Source organism: Heptranchias perlo, chromosome 3, assembly GCF_035084215.1.
Source record: "Heptranchias perlo isolate sHepPer1 chromosome 3, sHepPer1.hap1, whole genome shotgun sequence".
NCBI lineage: Eukaryota > Metazoa > Chordata > Chondrichthyes > Hexanchiformes > Hexanchidae > Heptranchias > Heptranchias perlo.
This window is the reverse complement of record NC_090327.1, coordinates 100,985,111-101,005,163: the sequence shown is the minus strand read 5'-3', so window position 1 is coordinate 101,005,163 and position 20,053 is coordinate 100,985,111. Positions and strand designations below refer to the sequence as shown.

Here is a 20,053-nt window from a genome sequence, read left to right as displayed (position 1 = left end):
TGTCAGGGTTATAAACCACTATAAAAACAGAGTTCAAAACTAAATAATAAACTTAATGAAAAAAAAGTTCTGAATTTAGTAACAAATCTTCCGAGCCTAATTGTGTCCTGACCTGATGTCTATACACACACAAAAGCACACACCCTTCCATCAAGGGTTGCCGGATAGTGATCAGAGGAGGGAACCATGACTGATTTGATCTTCTTTAATCTAGGGGCACTAAGGCCAATTGTAATGCCCCTACCACTGCATCAGCTGTGATTAACTAGCTCAGTGAAGACCACAGATCAAATCTGGGATCTTCTAACTCTGTATGTATGGTCTACGCACTGGATAAACTCACAGCAGTAGATGTTGACTTTGTGCAATAGTGTAAAATGGGTGATAGTGAGTCAGCAGCCCATTTTACCTCTCTCCCGATTTATTTCCATTGAAGTCAATTGAAATAATAATCGGGAGAGATATAAAACGGGCTTCCAACTCGCTATCGCCTGTTTTACACTATCGCACAAAGTCAAGATCTACCCCACAGTCTCATGTGGGGAACACAAGTCTAATCTTTAAACTTGAGGTCGTCCACTTCATTGAACTCAAGTTTTTCAGCTGATAGGCATACAAGGAAAAGGAGTTGGGCCTTCTATACAAACTTAGTGGTTAGAGTAATATATAAAGCTCAATGTTTTAAAAAATAGTAAAATGTCACAAATTTACATTTTCTGCCATCAGAACAGCATAAGGTACAAGAATTCAGTGAAACTAACCGTGCACTGAATGTGGAAAATATATATATATATATATATCTTTGATGAAGTAACGGAGAGGGTTGATGTTGTGCATATGGACATTCAAAAGGCATTTGATAAAGTACCACATAATAGACTTGTTAGTAAAATTAAAGCTCATGGGATCAAAGGGACAGTTGCTGCGTGGATACAAAATTGGCTAAAGGTCAGAAAGCAGAGAGTAGTGGTGAACGGTTGTTTTTCAGACTGGAGGAAAGTATACAGTGGTGTTCCCCAGGGTCCGTATTAGGACCACTGCTCTTTTTGATATGTATTCATGACCTGGACTTGGATATAGATTACACGAAACTTGGAAATGTAGTAAACAATGTGGAGGATAGTAACAGACCTCAGGAGGACATAGACAGACTGGTGAAATGGGCAGACACATGGCAGATGAAATTTAATGCAGAGAAGTGTGAAATAATGTATTTTGGTAGAAAGAATGAGGAGAGGCAATATAAACTAAATGGCACAATTTTAAAGAGGTTGCAGGAACAGAGAGACCTGGGGATGCACATACACAAATCTTTGAAGGTGGCAGGATACGTTGAGAAGGCTGTTTAAAAATGCACATGGGATCCTGGGCTTTATTAACAGAGGCATAGAGTATAAAGAGAAGGAAGTTATGCTAAAACTTTATAAAACACTGGTTAAGCCTCAGCTGGAGTACTGTGTTCAATTCTGAGCACCACACGTTAGGAAAGACGTCAAGGCCTTAGAGAAAGGGTGCAGAAGAGATTTACTAGAATGGTACCGGGGATGAGGATCTCCAGTTACGTGGAAAGACTAGAGAAGCTGGGATTGTTCTCCTTAGAACAGAGAAAGTTAAGGGGAGATTTGATAGAGGTGTTCAAAATCATGATTGGTTTTGATGGAGTATATAAGGAGAAACTGTTTCCAGTGGCAGAAGGATCAGTAACCAGAGGATACAGATTCAAGACGATTGGTAAAAGAGCCAGAGGCGACATGAGGAAACAATTTTTACGCAGCGAGTTGTAATAGTCTGGAATGCACTGCCTGAAAGGGTGGTGGAAGCAGATTGAATAGTAACTTTGAAAAGGGAATTGGATAAATACTTGAAAAATTTACAGGGCTATGGGGAAAGAGCTGGGGAATGGGACTAATTGAATAGCTCTTTCAAAGAGCCGGCACAGGCACGATAGTCTGAATGGCCTCCTCCTGTGCTGTACCTACTATGATACCATTTTAATGACATGGAAGTTTTGAAAGTGAAAACCATCACTTCTGACTACTGTAAATATCACTTCACTGCTTTAACCTCAACATAGAGTCAAACAAGTTTCTCACACACAGTGGACAAGTATTTCAGCAAGTAATACAGATTTACCCTCAGCCATGAACTGCCAACTACAGTTAATGCAGTGAACAATCACCACTGAAAGTGAAGCAAAGCACACAAAAACATACTGCAGTTACATTTATACACACATTGCAAATGTTAGAATTACTGAGTAAAAGGGATAAAATGAAACTATGATTAAGTACCACAGGAAACTGCTGCGTTGGTGAAACTGGCAGAAGATGCTGGGGAGGATAAGAAACCGTTGGATACTGGACAGACTGGGAAGAAGGCTGCATAGCCTGCACAGGCTGAGAAAAGAATTAATCACCAAAGTCAGATATAGAAGATACAATTCAGAGATATGCAAAGAATAGAAATTTAACAAGCAAGAAAATCAAAGGAAACAAGAAATCACAAACACAAGTGTTAAGATATTAAGAAGTGATAGCTCTTTGTGTTTATTAGTATGCATTATTACACATGCCACATATTTCAACATTGATACAAGTCATCAAACAATTTGGTTACTATTTAATGACAGAACAAAAATCTCTAGTTTGATTTAGAGTAAGAAAAACCTAAAGAGATTAAAGACAAAGAACAAAAAACACAGACCCTGGCTCAAAACATTTAGTTTTATTTGAATTTGTTTTGGAAGGAATAGTGCTGCAAACAAAACAGGCCCTGAATTATCACCAACAGGCAAGCTATCTCCTGATGCAAATATGATTCTGGTGCATGCAAGAGATGTATCCCTTTTTAAACAAGTTTTCCCGATTGTCACATTAGATTTGCTAGATTGTTTGAAAACATAATTTTCACCACACTGTTACGCTGCACATGAAAGTCCTGTCGAAATAAGGAATCTCCAGTTTGGAGGGTGTGGATGGGGTAAACAATGTACACGTGGTTGATTTAGTAGGTGTACAAAGTGTCTGACTCACCTGTGGTACCAGATGACCGGGCATCTGTTGCTGCTGCTGTGGCTGTGAAGCAGGCTGCTGTTGAGCCTGTCCAGGAAGCTGATTTCTAATTGATTGCGGGCCACCAGGAGGATTGTAAATCGCGGGTGTACCGTCAGGATTCACAAAAGGTTGACCTGCAACAGATGCAGCGAAGTCAACAAATCAAACACAGAAAATTGGTGTAATTTAAACCTTTTCTTTGAAAGTACACACACTACAATATATACAAATTCAGACTGTATCAATGTATTACACATACTTTACTACAAAAATACATATTTCTTCTCTTCTTAAACATTTGCAAATTTGGAGATGATTTATGAAAACCAGAATTAAACTTCTAGCAGAAGGACACATGACAAAAGATCACACATTTCAATTCAATTATAGAACAGTGACCAAATAATGAACCACAGAATACGTCCAGTGCTCCTGAGCTCCCAACAGGGAGCTACAACTGAAGGGAGTGTAAGTTGTAAAATCAGTGCTAGCGTTTTACGGCCTATTTCTGACATTCGCGTGCAGCTCTTCACTGTAAATTTACCCTCCTGTACTGAGACAAAATGTGATGCACCATCCTATTCATATCTCGAACTTTCAGTTAGCATGCTTCAATGTTGCTACAACTGTCTGTGTGGCTCCATGTCACTTGATAGAAGACTCATTTTATGTGGTGCAACAAATCTCTGACAGTGTTTTCTTCCCTCCCACACTCAATCACTGCAAGACACTTAATCTAACAGCCCAGGTGAGAACCAGCAAAACTCCTGCATGGAAGGTGGCTACTGCACTTGTTAAACACATTATGAGAGATATGATTAAGATTCAATCTCGCATATAAAGACATTTTCAAACAGTGGAATTTAATTTTGAGCACTTGTAAATCTCAAATACAACTGTGACTCCACAAAATGAATCCCAAAAAAATACTTGGCAGACTCAGACAATTCTTGGTTATTAGTTTTTCCATTGTGGAAAGAATAGTTTTCAGCATTCTTGCTACACTATACATATGTACATATTACAAAAATCAATGTATCACGCCAATAACACATTTTCTTTTCTTGTCTGCAGCCGGGAGAGTCCAAGCTTTTGTCTTCGTGGGGCATGTAAGTGCATACTATGAAGCTACATGTAAAATTTAGATTCATGTTCCCATTAATTTGCAACCCTACTGAGTGTAATTATTTTTGCTTCCGGGTTTCTCGAGCGACAGCCAGCCAGATTGACAGGCTGGCTGCTGTTAATTGTATGATTTAAATCAATGAGTGTTAATTGTGTTCGGGTGGTGGGTACTGATTGGGGACCCTCTTGTATCCTTTTTATAGGCGAGCTTAGCTAGGGTGTGGTGTGTGTGTGTAAGGGAAATCTGTGAATAAAAGCTTGGAAGCAACTAAAGACCAGGCTCTGGTATTCTAACCTTCACTAATTCTATCCAATTTTAACAGCAACCTGTCGGGAGGGGTGGTTTTCTGGGTTTTGGACGAGGACGCATCCAACGTGTCTGGGTTAAACCCATTAGTGGGTGCGTTGGAGCCAGGTTGCGGTCCCACTTAAAAAAAAATATTATTTTTACCTCCCACCCACCCATTCTTTGGGGTTAAAATTAGCCCCTCTGTCTTCCTTTTTATGTAATGCTTTGACGTTCTGATATAGCTAAATTGTAAAACTTATGGCAATTTGGGAAGTAGAGTTGGTTGGAGCATGGGAGTTCCTCTGCAGTACAAGTTGTGGAGGTAGAAGATGTAAAACTGAGGTACTACACTGCTACTGCTAGCAGAAGGGTTGAATTACAATATTAAATGTTTACATAGGAAATTTCTATTACAAGTGTGGACATAAGAAACTATAATGGGAAAAAGTTGACACAGAAGTGACAAAATGTGACATTAGGAAGTAAGGTTTTGTAGACACAAATGCATGATTTTTAAAAATATATTCTAGATAAGAGAAGGGCGTTCAGGAATTGATGATTGCACCTGCAGGGTCAGTTGAAATGAACCACTCACACTAGAAGCTCAGGTGTCCTCCTAGATGCTGAGGGCAGGAATTTCCTCTGTTTTTGCCCATTTTCTGGCTGAACAGGGGCAGGAGTGGAGGTAGAAAATTGAAATGAGTGCTGCTCAATCCCTGCCCATTTGTACAACCATCTCAATCTTCCAGCATCACTTCTGCCAGATGTGCACAACCAAATATGGGCAGGCATATTTAAATGAGGCAGTCACTTGGGTTTGATGGGATAGACAGCAGCAATGCTGGATATAAGTGATGCCTGTATACAACAGACAACTAGCATTGCTAGGGGTTGCAAAATGTAGAAGAACAATTAAATGGCCACAGCAGGAACTTAAAAATAAATTGCTAGCTCCAATTGCTTTATTATAGACTCTTTATTGGAGCATGTTTTGTGTTTGTTTGGGAGGTTACCTAGCCCATTAGGCTTTGTGGTGAGATTCCAGCAGCAGCAGCCTTTTCCCATTCTCCTTCCCTCCATTTGTGTCTCGTCCCCCCCGCCCCCAGCACAAGCTCCCAAGCACAGGCCCGCTGAAAATATATAAATAAGCCTCAGCTGAAAAATTTACTCCCTTGCCACAGTTTTGCCAATGGGCAAAATGTAAGCCTGAGTCTTACTGCACATGCACAGCTACATGTATATACAATTATATTCAAATAAAATGGGAGAAGCAATCAAAAGATACACTTGAGGTCAGATATATATAATCGCACAAACTCAACTCTATTACAAGACATACCAAGGGAGCATCCATAATTAACCGAAGAGAGAGGGGTTTAATACACCCATATATATATATACACACACATAAAACACATTTACATTGTTTTTAGAAATAGCTTTTTGACAGTTAATAAAAAGAGTATTGTTTGTACTCTTGTGAAAAGGACAATTATAGATGGCCCCTAATATTGCTAAGATTTTTACTAGCCTTGAGCTGTAGTAACAGTTGCACTAACCTGTGTGTGGGTTTAACAGAATACTGCCAGGTGGTATACCTGTAGCTTCCAAAGGAAGCAAAATGTAGCTGGTGTTGGTAGGTGCCACCTGTCCACCCATTCCACCATCTGGGTAGGAGACTGAGCCTGTAGAGCTGACTGGTGCTGGGACAACAGGTGCACTCTGCAATGGCTGATGGTTCCGTGACAGTGAACCTGAGGAGCCTGCGCTACTGGAAGACTCTGAACCTGGAGAATGCAAAACAGTTGTCAAACTTTACTTGTCGGAAACAGACCTTGCTTTTGCATGTATTAATGGCTCCTTTCCTACCATTATGGAAGGTTTCACCAAAACCGAATGAAAGAGCCTTGCTCTCATTTTCATCTTTTAATGCAACAGGGGAGGTGCATTTCCCCGGGGCTTCTCCCACTCTGCCAAGGTCACGGTGGCGGAAACACCGTTTACATGAGTAAACAAGGTTTCCGCTGAAGTTACGCACGTGGATTGGGAGTAGCCCCAAGGAAATTCACCCCGTGGAAATATAAGCACGTTCTGACAATCCAATCATATAGAACGACCTCAGGTGTGAGTTCTCCATTCTACAATAGACAGCAGAGACATCTTAATGGTTTTAAAACAGTGAACAAGATCCCCAATCAGAATCAATGCGCTCCTGTTGCAGGAAGAATCACCAGATGGTGCAGAGAGCCTATCATTACGTTTGGCAAGCCTTGCACAACAATTCCATTTTGTATCCCATTGCTAAAAAACACACCAGTTGTTCAATAAACACAAGCATAGTAAGTCTGAATCCTATTTACTATTTACAAAAAATGTGGTTTCTCATATACTCAATTGAAGTTTGAGATTGGAAAAGCTGACAACGAGCTGTGATATGTGCCCTCCAATCTAGAAACTGCCTGATTAACAAATTAAAACAAAACTATTGCACGAATGTAAGTGGCTTTGCAAATTGGATGAGGTAAGGACAGTGCAGGTTGATTTCAACCAAGCCTCTGGGGAGCTGTCAAGCAGACAACACAGGCTTCATGACAGGGAGAAAAGAAAAAAAATGGAGGAAGAGAATGCATGCCACTCTTGTGCAACTCTCAGCTCCAGTTACAAAATAGGACTGGCAAAAGTCTGAGTATGCTGCTTATCTGCTCTAGCAGTTAGGAAATGTTGAGTAGAGGGGGTCAAATCTAAAAGTAAACAAAGAAACAGAAAATGGCTTCTCTCACCTTTAACAAGATCTGCTCTGTGGATGCTTTGTTAAAATGTAAATGGCATGATCAGCCACAATTAAAGCTTACAATGCCTTAGCAACTGGCATACAGTTCATCATTCCAGCCATTGATAATACACTGAATTAGTCACTTCAGGCTATATGGGCTATTTCCCATTTGCTATCATGGAATGCAATGGAGCAGGACTCAGCTACAGAACCTATCGAGTACCAGCTACCTGTTTTAGAGAGTTTGCCCGTACTCCTGTTACTGTTTGTGCTGTCACCACGCGTTAATACAGTTATGCCACCGATACTTGCTGTCTTCGTCACAGGAGGCTTCAAGTTTCGATTTGAGCTGTCTGAGTCAGTACTACTCCAGGGTCTCTGATCTGTCCATTTCACATCCGTCTCTGTACTGCTCTGCCGACTACCTGATGTTTTTCCTGTTCCATCTCTATTACCCCTAAATCAAAAAAAAAACCAAAAAGGCATCATTAATACCAATTTTGCTAATGAATTGATTGAAATCTCATCTTTATTTGCCTCATAACAAACCTAAATAGCTGCCTCTTCTTCTGTGTGTCATTGAATGTATTGATATCCTCTAGAATTCGGCTGGGGAAAACAAAAAGTAGTGGTAAAAATTCTGTATCGAGCACAATATGCTTCCCCCCTTGACAAACACCTTTCAAGGTGGCGTAAAACTGTACACACAGCAAGTTTCCAATCTTGGATGCCCCATCATGAGTAGGCATCAAGTGAAGGCACGACACTTCACCATAGGGTGGGACGAGAGAAAGTCAGAGATTCTCGCAAAAAACAAAATCAGCCCAGGTTGCTTCACTTTGTACAGTTCAGAGAGAGGCATTACCAGAGCCCTGGCAGAAGGTAACTGGTCAGAGAATGACGAGTGCTATGGAACCAACTTGGGGGGGGGGGGGGAAGGGGAAGGAATACGTTTACAAAAGGGTGAGCAATTAAAGGAACTACATTCCTCCTGCAGTCTGACTCCATTCCCAGCCTGATACAATAGGTTATTATGTCACTGTTCCAAATCAGATGGAAACAAGGTGGGGGAATACAGAACTAGCAGGAATAGGGGATCTACTTGCTAATTATAAAATTTGTTGAATAGAGTAACGTACTGACAAGGTCTAGACATGTTAAATTTACATTTTAAAAAGAAAAGGAAGGGATGTTGGGCCTCCTTAATATAATTACAAGTTGTGCAAACAGCAGTAGAATAAAAGCTGCAAACCAATGAAAATCTTGTTAAACTCCACAACTAATCTAATTGAATGGATTTGACAATAAAAATATTGTAGCATGCTTTCACAATTCAGTATTAATATCAATGGATATCAAATGTTGTATATACTCAGCATCCCGTTCTACCTATCTAAGCCGAGGGGGAACGTGCGTACATAGATGGTCACAAAGATTGAGGTGAACTAAGAGAGGAAGGGAACAGCATTGGCATTGCTGCACAGTTCAATGCATTTGAGAAAACTGTACTGCTGTTCCTCTGCAGTTTGTGGTTTTAAAAGCAGACTAGCAGATCTAAATGGGAATGTATTCACTTCAGCATACTTGCAAGTACAATTTGCCTCAATTATTCTTCAAGTGTAAAATCTAGCCTTCAACTCTAAAGGAGTTTAAAGTATTATGTAGAGGTTTCTTTTGGAAACAAAATTACATTTTCGGTTAACCCTACCTAGCTGGTGGAAACCGAATGGGTGGGCAGTTAAAATGTCCCTGTTAAGTTACCCACAGGAAAACCGCCTGGATCCCGCCGTTTCCAATTTTAACAGAGTCTTCAGGACAGGCAGCTAAGCCTCCCACCCAAAGATGGGGCGGGGGGTTTAATTAACATATACTAATCAGGGTCCAATGGTGTCATTGGACCTCGACAGCGATTTTAACCTAGGTCTGAGTGGGGAGGCTGCGGCGGCTTTTCCACCAGGTGAAGACCATCACGGAGAGGATCGGGAAGTTGAAGAGGCCCTCCAGGTAAGTATTTTACTTTCCTTTGTGGGGCCAGAAGGTGCAGGAGTGCTTCTCTGGGACCCACAAGCTTAGGCCTGCTTCACTGGACCCCCCCCCCCCCACCCCACCACCCTGGAACCCCCTTCCCCACACTCATCTGAATGCCAACATGCAGCCAAGGGCCTCCCAATCTTCTGGAGACCGACAGCTGCCTCCCACCCACTTCCCGGCCATTCTGAGCCGGCAGTGGGCCAGTGGCATGTTAATGGGGCCCACTCATTAAAATTGCCATGGCCTCACACTACAGCAGACGGACATGAATCTAACTGAAACCAGCAGTTTCCCGCCAGAAACCCACTGGCAGTTAAAAACCCCCCATTGTCAGAAATTTCAACTGGCTGAACAGTTTCGATAACCAGCCTACGTCTTATTGTCCACTATTTAATTATACTGAATAAGTGCCTACCTGTTTTCCACATACAGGCTGTCCTGGGAACATGTGGACTGTAAAGAAAAATGGAACATTTCAATATATAACCAGCTGCATATGCTTTCATTCCAGCTGAACTCGCCAGAAAATAGTTCAGTAGCACTTTGTAGACCAATATTAGGTTTGAAAAATTGATAAGGATTTTCAGGAGAACACAATCTGGTACCTCTACCAGTCCAGTACTGGACTCCAATCCAGAAACCACACGGGTTCAAAATCCTGGTTTGGCTAAAGCGCCATTAGTCGGATCATTTTATGGTAAAATGCACTCCATCTGCCAACAGACTGGACAAATGGACTGGACCACTGGACTAGTATGATTGACAGTAGCTATTTATGAGGTACCCAGTGCAGACCAACCTGGCCTCCCATATGAAGGAGGAAGCATGACAATGGTCATTAGAAAAGGAAAGAATACAAAAATATTATAGAAGATTTACCACAAGGACTCTTCCTGTGTTTAGAAACATTAGAAACATTTTTTTTTTGCCTATTTGTCTTGATATTTGAACAGTTTTGTTTAATCAGATGATGCTTATGGCTTCATAAAGGATACTGGTTTATAAGGTTACTATACTCAACAGGCTGAGGATGTTAAATTGGCATACATAGCTTATCGTGAAGCACCCAGGTTAATGAATCTTTGTTGATATTTATTCAGCCCTCACACATAGTTGAACTAAATAACTTTTCTAACTGAGTATCCATCATGATTTCATTAGCACTCATTCTAAACAAAAATATCAAAAATACTGAAATAAATTGAACAAAGGGATCTTAAAAATCATAACTTTTTGCAACTGATTTTCAAAAGGAGTGGCAATGGTAAGACTCAAGTAATAATACAAAACGTTGAATTAAAAAAAAATTCTAACCTCAATCAACATGGAAAATTTTGCAAGGCTCAGCTCCTGACATGGAGCCTCACTCAGTGGGAGGGAGGAGTGAGAATTGGGATTGGAGGTCAGTGTGTCTGATTCACGGCGCTCCCAATTTTCCAGTCATTAAAATGAATGCCTAGGATATTAGGATTGCTGAGCGTTGGGCGCATTGATCTCTGCATCGATCCAGTGTTGGGAGCCTTGCCCTGCAAAACTTACCCATACTCCGTCAAATGCCAAAAGAGTTCATGAGGTAGATCAAAATAGATTTCAATTTAACTGCACTTCTTCTAATAAACTCATGGTATCACTCTTAAACAGGAACAAAAAGATTTCAAATCTGAATCTGGTTATACATTATGATGTCTGCAAGTTGCTTAAAACATATACGAAGTCCATAATTATACTACTGAAACGCTTTTCTGCACCCATTGAAACAGGATACAGGCATAAAGAGAGAGGAATGGGGATAGAGGGAGAATCAAGAAAAAATGCAGCGGCAACAGGTTTAAGCTCATCTCTAACGTATAAGATAATGAACAAACAAATGCAGCAATTTAATTGAAAAAAGAAACTAAGATTCATGTTACAAAAGTTATTTTCTTATGTATTTAGTTGTTCCACTTTAACTGCAATGTTGCATCATTTGTACAGATTATCAGCGAACCACAATTTAGTACTTGGGATTAAGTACGATTAATTTTAAATGTTTAAAAAGGTACATGGCCAGAGCTCCCTGATAGCTCAATCAGTAAAGGCAGTGAATAACTAAACCATACAGACCGGAAGGTCCCAGGTTTGATTTCTGGTCTGTGTTCAGTCAGCTGTAGTGACAGAAGGGGCATTACAACCAGCCTCAGTGCCCTTGATCGAGGGAGAGGATATCAGCCAGGGTTCCTGCTTCTAGTCACCATTCAGTGATCCCCTGCTGTAAAGTGCCTGTGTAGACATCGGTGGAGGACAAAGTTGGACTTGGATATGATGATGCTCCCCATGGTCCGGTGGCCTTGGTCCAGTGGGCTGCCAACTAGACTCACATGGTGAACTGCCACTTGAGCGAGGTACTCGAGGGTTCCCAATGCCCTGGAACTTTACCTCAGCAAATGTCAGTGCAATCAGAAGAGGAGGAAGCAAATTGCCAAAAAAAAACACATTTAAAAGATAGCCATGATGGATATTTAAACTCCTCAAATAATGAATCTTCCTTTTTAGATCCCAAATTATTTATAGGGATGAGAAAAAAAAGTGAATGCTGGAAAAACAGAAAACAGCATGATTGTAAGCATCTGGAAGTAGGAAAGGCTGGCAAAAGGTTTTGGGTTGAGATTCTTCATGAGAATGAAAGGTTTCAGCCTTAGGCATTAACCTATCTTTTCTCTTCACATACTGACAGGTCTGCTGTGTACGCCCAGCCTTTTCCATCTTTATTTTAAATATATATCCTTCAGTATTCAGTTTCAAGACTAACTCTGGTATGCAAACCTGTAGATTTAGCAATAAAATACATAGGAACATAGGATTAAACTGAAAGGCGTATAGAAAACATTATATGAATAACCTCCAATTTCTTATAACAGTAGAAAAATTGGTTTTGATTTTTCAATAGAATCTTTTTGTCTAATTCTCTCAAAGTGCTGCATGGGTTTATGATTGATTGCAAATTAATTTCTTTGTTTTAAACTCATTTTCCATCTGCTTAATATTTGCTAATGGTTCCTTGCATTGAAAGATATCAGCTGATGACTGATAAATGGCTTTTATACATGACTGAAAGCACTCGTGTGACAATTTTTTTTATTCTGATGGGTACAGTACAAATTACTTTTGTAGTCTACATTAAAACCTCGTCAAATTACACTAATTTAAAACTTCACTTAATTTGAATAGCATTAGGCAACTTCTAATCCCAACTATTTAGTAAAACCTCCTTTGTTATTTTTAATATGTGTTTATCAATTTGAATTTTGAAAAGCATTTATGGGATGTATAATATAGAACTTCACTTATGACCTATTTATTTGGGATATTAGCCATATTTACTTTATCTAGTTATGACTTTAGCCTGTCTACAGCCCCGTTTACACTACAGCTGTAAATTTGAAATTGTTTTGAATTTACAGCTGTTTTGGTTCGACAATTGAATGATAGCAATTTATTTACCCGGATATAAATCTCTCACCCCGACACTGGTTTAAATCCAGCACAGAAGCAAGGGATCTGAATCAGCCTGGTATGAGCAGTCTGATCTAAATCCCTGCTGAATTCTTGTTCTGCCTGATTAGCCAGCACATCCCTCAGACAGGTAATTTAATTTAATCCTGTTCAGACACATGTACTGGTTCAGGGTAGAGGTGAGTGCAAACGCTAGGGAGGCCAAATTCAGTTCAGATCAATGAATCCGAACTCAATTTGAGATCCCCGTGTAAATGGGGTACGAGGCTAGCAGAGAAATTACTTACATCTTGTGCAAAAATTCTCTCTCTTACTCGTTGATATTCCTCTTCTCTCTCCTCAATTGATTTACTTCTTCTATCATCTCTAAATGGATGAATCCTATTTTGCTGCAAGGTAAACATTTCCTGAAAGGATATGAAATACTGTTCATTTACACATAAACCTATTTAAAATCCCATCCAATTGAATTAGTTGAGGTTTGAGCAGATTAGTTAAAGTACACACATTACTGCCGTCATATGTACAAAAGGTTAACTGACTGAGCGGATTAAAAATTGAATAGCTTTTGCTGCTGGATATTATCAGGAAAAGTTTTATTCTCAAGCTTCACACAGTATCACGTACCTGATTGTCTTCTTTATCCATACTAGAATTATCTCGTTTTAAAATAAATCTCTTCTGGGAGTCATCATTCTTCTCATCTTTTATGTGTTCACAGAACCTTTGCTCTGGTCTGTTGGCATATATAAAAACACAGAAATGTAATCAAATCCAGTTTATCTGCATAGGTGATTCATTATCATTCTTCAGAATATTTTCTTGTACCACTGACACAAAAAAGTCCACAATTACTAATCTGTATTGGGACTTTGGAAGCCTGTGATGGATGTTGAGCCTGTAGATAATGCATAGGCTGCAGCAGGAAGGGGCAGAACTAAGCTTTGCAAAGACTAGATTATTGTGCTAGACTAGGTGTTGTGACAGAATCATGTGCGAAAAGGAACAATAAAAGAGATTCACTTAATATAGAAGGCTATGGGCCCGATATTACCATGGCGGCGGGTAACACGCCTGGTGAAATCAGTCTGCCCCGCACGCAATCGCAGGCTAATTGGATCCACTCACCTCTTGTTCCGGGTTCCCCGCTGCTGAGCTGGAAAGCTGTGCGGCGGGCAGACTGCGCATGCGCAGTAAGGTCTGTCAGCTGGAGGAGCTCTATTTAAAGGGGCAGTCCTCCACTGACTGATGCTGCAAGAAATAGGAAAAAGTACAGCATGGAGCAGCCCAGGGGGAAGGCTGCTCCCAGGTTTAATGATGCCTCACTCCAGGTCTTATTGGATGGGGTGAGGAGGAGGGGGAGGACAGAGATCTTCAGATCTTCCCCACGGCGGGCGGGAGGAAGCGGCCTGCCTTTGCCACCGCTACCAAGGCCTGGCTCGAGGTGGCAGAGGAGGTCACCTGCACCACCAACATATCGCCCACCTGCATAGAGTGCAGGAGACGCTCCAATGACCTAAGTAGGTCAGCCAAAGTGAGTACACTTATTCATTCCCCTTCACTCCGTCTGCGACATCACTGCCCCCACCCCACATCTCCTGCACTGCCAACACTACTCTGTCACATCACCCCTCACACCCACTCAAACGTCATCCTCATCTTACCTGCACTTACTCACCTCGCCAGTACTCATCCCGCCACTACCACTCAACCCAATCCTCATACAATCTCATGGCTTTATCTCATACTCACCCTCTCGTGAATCTCTTTCACAGTCAGCCTCACTCAACCTGCCACTACCTGTGCTGCAGCCACAGGGCATGCATCACATATGTGCAGTAGGCAGCATAAGGCAAACGTGTTGTGAGCATGAAAGGGATGCACAAGGGCGTTTGAGGGTTTTTCATGGTTTTTACTTATATTTAATTTCTGACCAACTCACATTACATATTATATTGGCACCACTACTGCCACGTCTTTGCGAATCTTGTCTGGTTTGTGCAATAATGCCCTTTCCTGAGGATCACAATGAAGACCCACAACTGATGCCACCCATTGTGTCACTGCAGAGTGAGTGTAGGTGTATTTGCAGGGCTCTTTTGTGCAGATGACTGAGAGACGTCGGCGATGTCCCCGGTGGCACCCTGGAAGGATGTGGAGAAGTTGTTGAGGGCAGTGGTGACTTTAACAGCAACAGGTAAGAAGATGGTGCTCGGGCCAGCCGGGAGCAGCTCAGCACGAAGGAGGCTGCAGATGTCCACGACTACATGTCGAGTGACTCTGAGCCTCCGTGTGCACTGCTGCTCAGAGAGATCCAGGAAGCTGAGCCTCGGTCTGTGGACCCTGTGGCGAGGGTAGTGCCCTCTGTGACGCATCTCTCTCTGCGGTTGCCCTCCCTCTGTGCAGGTGGATGTGTCACAGCACTGTGTTGTGGAGCTCCACGTGTCAGAGGTGGATGGCGAGGCTGGCGAGGCGGGTGCTGCTGTTCGCCCTCCGAGGAGGTCATGACTGCAGCTACGGCGGCCCCCATCCGGAAGATGTACATCTGAGGGGGTCCACAAGTAGATACATGTCTCTGGACCCCGGGGTAAGTGTGCAAGTTGGTGAATTTTATTGTTAGGAGGAGGGCGGTGGAGGCCAAACTTTGTCCAAAGTGACAGTGGCCTCCTGCAATGAGTGAGGGTCTCCCCTCCCCCCACCTGTCAAATGGACCTTTGCAGCTGCCACAGGCTGATGGCTACAACACGTCCATTTGAACTGGGAGTGTTTCCTCCAGTACCGGAAACAGTCCCAGTTGTTTGTAAAATCCCAACCCTCCTAAAATACCTCGTTAATCAGGTCTGTAAACGACCTGAAATACCAAAATAAATACCTTAAGTGGCACTCCGCCAGCTTTAATTGCCGGCGGGAGTCCCACATGCAGGGGCTGCGCGCGCATGTCAGCGAGTCAGTGGGAAGCCCGGAAGTGGGCGGGTTGGAGCAGGGCTCCTGACCCGCCCCGGGAATCCCCGATTCTCGTGGCCCCCCCGCCAGGAACGCACCCGATCGCGGGTGCTAAAATCGACCCCTATATCTGAAAGAGAATCAACATTAAGAATAAGCAATACTTACATTCTAGTATTGCTAGTTTTGTTGATTATAACAGATTTTCCAGTTTGATCTACATTATGATCCATTCCAAAATAAGCTGCTACTCTGTGCACCAACATCCGGTGATATGACGACATTGGAGGGAATTTCTTATAGTGATTGCTAGAAGGAGAGGAGAAACAAATAATGTCAACTTTTTTCCCTATGAAGAGAATGCTTCAGGATGTGACACTAGTTTGTAGACTTACTTGAAAATAGTAGATCTCTCATGCTGATGCTCACGGGTAATTCGGGGCAAGGCTGGGAGTGGAGCAGTCGGATGGGAAATGGGCGCAGCAAGAGCAGTCAGGTGAGCAATGACATATCGGGCCACGGAGTGGAGCAGTTGGGCACAATAGGGGCTGCAGCAAGGATAAGTGGGACACGAGGCCTGAGTAGAAGCAGGGCTGGACCATGGCCAGTTTCCTGTTATCTGGTAATTCAGAGCAGCAAGGTCTGAGCCTGAAGTGGGCAGGGGTGTTCCTCAGGCTCAGGCCAAACAGCAGAGTTATTTCCTGGGGTTAAGGATGAAATAGAAGGTGATGACCAGCTCTGTATAATACATAGCATGTGTCCATTAAAACTCTTTATCATACATTGCAAGCTTTGTTCAAGTTACACTGGGCGTGAAATTTCCAAGGAGTTCTGCCAAAGTTAGAGTGAATGAGCGGCAGAAGAGCCGTGGTGACCCTGGAAAAACAACTCTTTCACTGAGATTATGGTGGACAAGCAGGAGAACCTCAGCGGAAATTCATTCCCATTATTTTTACTGTCAGTTATTTCAGATGTAGATCAAATATTCATACTTTACTCTGCTTTATAAAAATGTTCACTCATACCGTAAATATTTAACGGACCTCTTAATAATGGATCCCCCTGTTTTTAATGCAGTCAGACCTTCTCTATTGTTCAACTAGGAAGGGAATGAAAATTACTAACAGCAAGTATCCTCTGTCAAACATAAAAAAGCCCTACTGTGTTATGCACCTCTCCCAGATACTAAATGTGGTGGTGGTCATAAAACTCAGAAGGGAGGTAGACTGGGAGCTGCAGTGCACAGAGTGATACTGGTACATTTTACAAATTGTTAAGCATCTTTATTCAGGATAGGTTGAACAACGTTAGCTGTGGGAAAGCTCATGAACTCAAGTCCCAGGCATCTGAAAAAGAAATCGGCCTCTGGCAGGAAGCATTATTAATACCGTGTAGTTATGGTACTAGAATCCAGGATCTGAGTTCCATCCCCACATTAGCAAATTATGAAGGTGAATTCAATATATCTGATAATTTGAGGGCCAGCATCAAGAAAAATGACCATGAAAGCAGCTGGATCATTGTAAAAACCCAACATGTTTATTAATGTCCTATGGGAAGGGAATCTGCCATCCTTATCTGGTCTGGCCTAGACTTGAATCCACGCTAATTGGTTAACTCTTAGTGGCTTATGAAGTGGTCACTCAGTTGTAAAAAAATTGCAATGAGACACAATAATAAAAGTATCGGGCGGACCTATTGGCAATGACCCAAGCACTTTATCAGGTCAAGACTCAGACAATATCAGCCATGTCAACTCTGCAAAGTCCTTCTCACTAACATCTGGGGTCTAGTGCGTAAGCTGAAAGAGCTGTTCCACAGACTAGTCAAGTCACAAGCTGACATAGTCATTCTCACAGAATCATATTTTATCAGCCAATATCTCAAAGTCCATCATCACCATCCATGGGCATGCTATGTCCCACCAGAGGGGAGGGCACAGTGATATGCAAGCCGGCCTAAAAGGTCGGCATTTGGGGACCTGAGGGAAGAGAGAGGTAACCACTACTGGGCCTTCTCCCTCCAAATGCGACATTAACCACCTCTCTCCTGGTGGTTCCAGGAGTTATCAGGATTAGCAGTGGAAGGCAGGGGAATCAGCCTCGTTGCCCAGCCCTGACTCCTTGTCACAATTTACAGGCAACAAAGTGTTGAAGAGTTTGCCTTCGGCCTTCCCTGCTGTGGCAGGAGGAAAATTTAGGTCAGGGCAGGGATGTGGCAGTTGGCCTTCTCTGCCCCATTTTCCTGCTGTTTCTGCCACAATACTGCGTGACTTGAGATGATATCGCAGAGGAAATTCCAGGCCATTATTTCCACTATCTGTTCACAGAGCACAATTTTTTTTTAAAAATGGAAAAGTGAGTTCGTAAATCTGTGCTCAGAGTCACTGTGAGTTCCCAAGGATGCTTACTTTCAAAAAAACCTTGAATCTGGAGAATGGAAGTTATGACTCAGACTTGGTGAGATATAATAAAGCTAAGTTTTTAATGAATATATCCTTTTCAGTCTAAAACAGATCAGTACTCTGAACAGAAAGTACTCTATCAAAATAAAAATATGGTAACTTATCCGTCCCTTTCCTGCATGTCTCCTTCAATACTCTGTTAATGGAATTTAATATCTATATGTACCTCCAGTTAATAATCCCAAACACAAAATTCACTTACAAACTACAACTATTTAAATATTATCTAAAAACTGCAGTAAATGGCATGACTTTCCATGAGAAGTTAATAAAATAAACTTCTAAAATAAAATAAACCTAATCTAAAATGTTTTTGTTCAACGCAACAGATTCAAATGTAATCACTTACTTGTTATCACTGATAAAATCTATTAGTTCCTGTTCCATTTTTAATAGCATCATTCTGTCCCTGCAAAATGATAAACATTAAGTCAATATAAATATAGACATTAATGATAAACAATAAATTAATACTTTCCCCTACTTTCATCTCAGTTGTTCTGCACACCCCGACACACCATTCCCCAACCAATAGAATGAGCAGGCCACTTGCTCTCAGGTCTCTGCCAATGAGGTTCTTGAACTGACTGCTACACATTTGACAATCTCAGATTGTCACCATCTTCCATTTGTTGCTGCTTTTTCCCATACTGGCTTACACTGAGAACTCAGTGCATGGGGAAATCGAGAGCACCCACCTAATAACACTCAGTGGCACACAGGGATCAGTACTATACTACCTCAGGCTACCTTTATTGAATCTATCTTAATGTGAATTTTCATACCTGACTAGGTTGTTTAAAACTGCTCCATTTTGCTTAAACAAATCCAGTGCCAGTAAGAGGCAGTATTCAACCAAAACTATGCGTGTTCATTGGGTCATACGAATTGCTCTTCAATACTTAATGTTTTAGTCTTTTCTTGGACAATCTGTCTTTCCAAGAACAAAAGATGTCAAAATGATGATCAGGCAAATACCTTACAGAAGTTGAGTTATCAACTGAAGATGAGAGTAGTACTTTCCATCATGGCTATATTAAGTTTTTAAAAATATATTTTACTTTTTAAAAGTCAATTTTTTTGAACCTATTATATTCCCAATTTCCCCCACATCCTTCAGCTAGGGCAGGAAGGGGGACTAGCCTGGGTAATTTTCAATTGCTCTGGACCGACTCACAAGGAGGTCATTTTGTAGGGTCAGATTGGTCTTCCAGATACTCCCCCTTCTCTCCCAAAGCCATGCAAGCAGTCCATTAGAGTGACGTACAGCACTCAGCAACCGGCTTAAGACCAGCGGAACATGCCCACAAAAGGTGGCATATTTTGAATGGCAGTCAGAGAGAAAACATTAATCGAAATATGACTATTTAATGACACCCTGGAGTTTAACTGTAGAGATGATTGTAGAGCCGCCTGAAATGATCATACTTCAATTGTTTTGAGATCCACTAACAGCTGTCATTGGGAAATAACCTTACTTCTTTTGCATGGGCTACATTCAAACTCAGGTTTCAGAACTAAAGCCACTGATGAAGATAGTGGTTCTTTTAAATCGACCTTTTCTAATTGTATAGTCATTTCTTTCCAGAGAGTGGGAAAGAGGCACAGTATGGGAAGATCACAGTAATTTGTATATTTAAGTAACTAAGAAGCATTTAAATTTTATCATTGATGTCACAATCATATAAAATTATGCAACTCACAATAACAGAAGCAATGATGTCATGTGAAAACTATTAATTATACTGTTGAATACTGTTCAAATCTGTTGCTGCGCCAACAAATAATATACCCAGGATATAATTTTTTTTATTCCTTTCCCGCCTTGTTTGTGGTTGTCCATTTGCCCTTAAACTTTTACCTTCTTGTTTTCGGACAGTTTA

The 20,053-nt window shown here is 41.5% G+C and overlaps 1 protein-coding gene across 18 annotated transcripts in view; it reads right to left on the bottom strand.

Moving 5' to 3' along the window:
• Positions 1 to 20,053, bottom strand: part of LOC137318255 (cAMP-regulated phosphoprotein 21-like) — a 455,290-nt gene that overhangs the window by 71,982 nt on the left and 363,255 nt on the right. For 9 of the 18 annotated variants that reach the window (XM_067981189.1, XM_067981218.1, XM_067981207.1 and 6 more), the window contains 10 exons: positions 18,520 to 18,579; positions 15,875 to 16,015; positions 13,391 to 13,499; positions 13,051 to 13,170; positions 9,687 to 9,724; positions 7,790 to 7,849; positions 7,468 to 7,697; positions 6,027 to 6,254; positions 3,033 to 3,187; positions 2,292 to 2,396 (listed from right to left, as the gene is read on the bottom strand). In XM_067981189.1, the coding sequence (XP_067837290.1) occupies positions 2,292 to 2,396; positions 3,033 to 3,187; positions 6,027 to 6,254; positions 7,468 to 7,697; positions 7,790 to 7,849; positions 9,687 to 9,724; positions 13,051 to 13,170; positions 13,391 to 13,499; positions 15,875 to 16,015; positions 18,520 to 18,579 (1,246 nt within the window). The remainder of the gene's footprint in view (positions 1 to 2,291; positions 2,397 to 3,032; positions 3,188 to 6,026; positions 6,255 to 7,467; positions 7,698 to 7,789; positions 7,850 to 9,686; positions 9,725 to 13,050; positions 13,171 to 13,390; positions 13,500 to 15,874; positions 16,016 to 18,519; positions 18,580 to 20,053) is intronic. The other 9 variants (XM_067981212.1, XM_067981224.1, XM_067981238.1 and 6 more) reach the window with 9 other exon arrangements.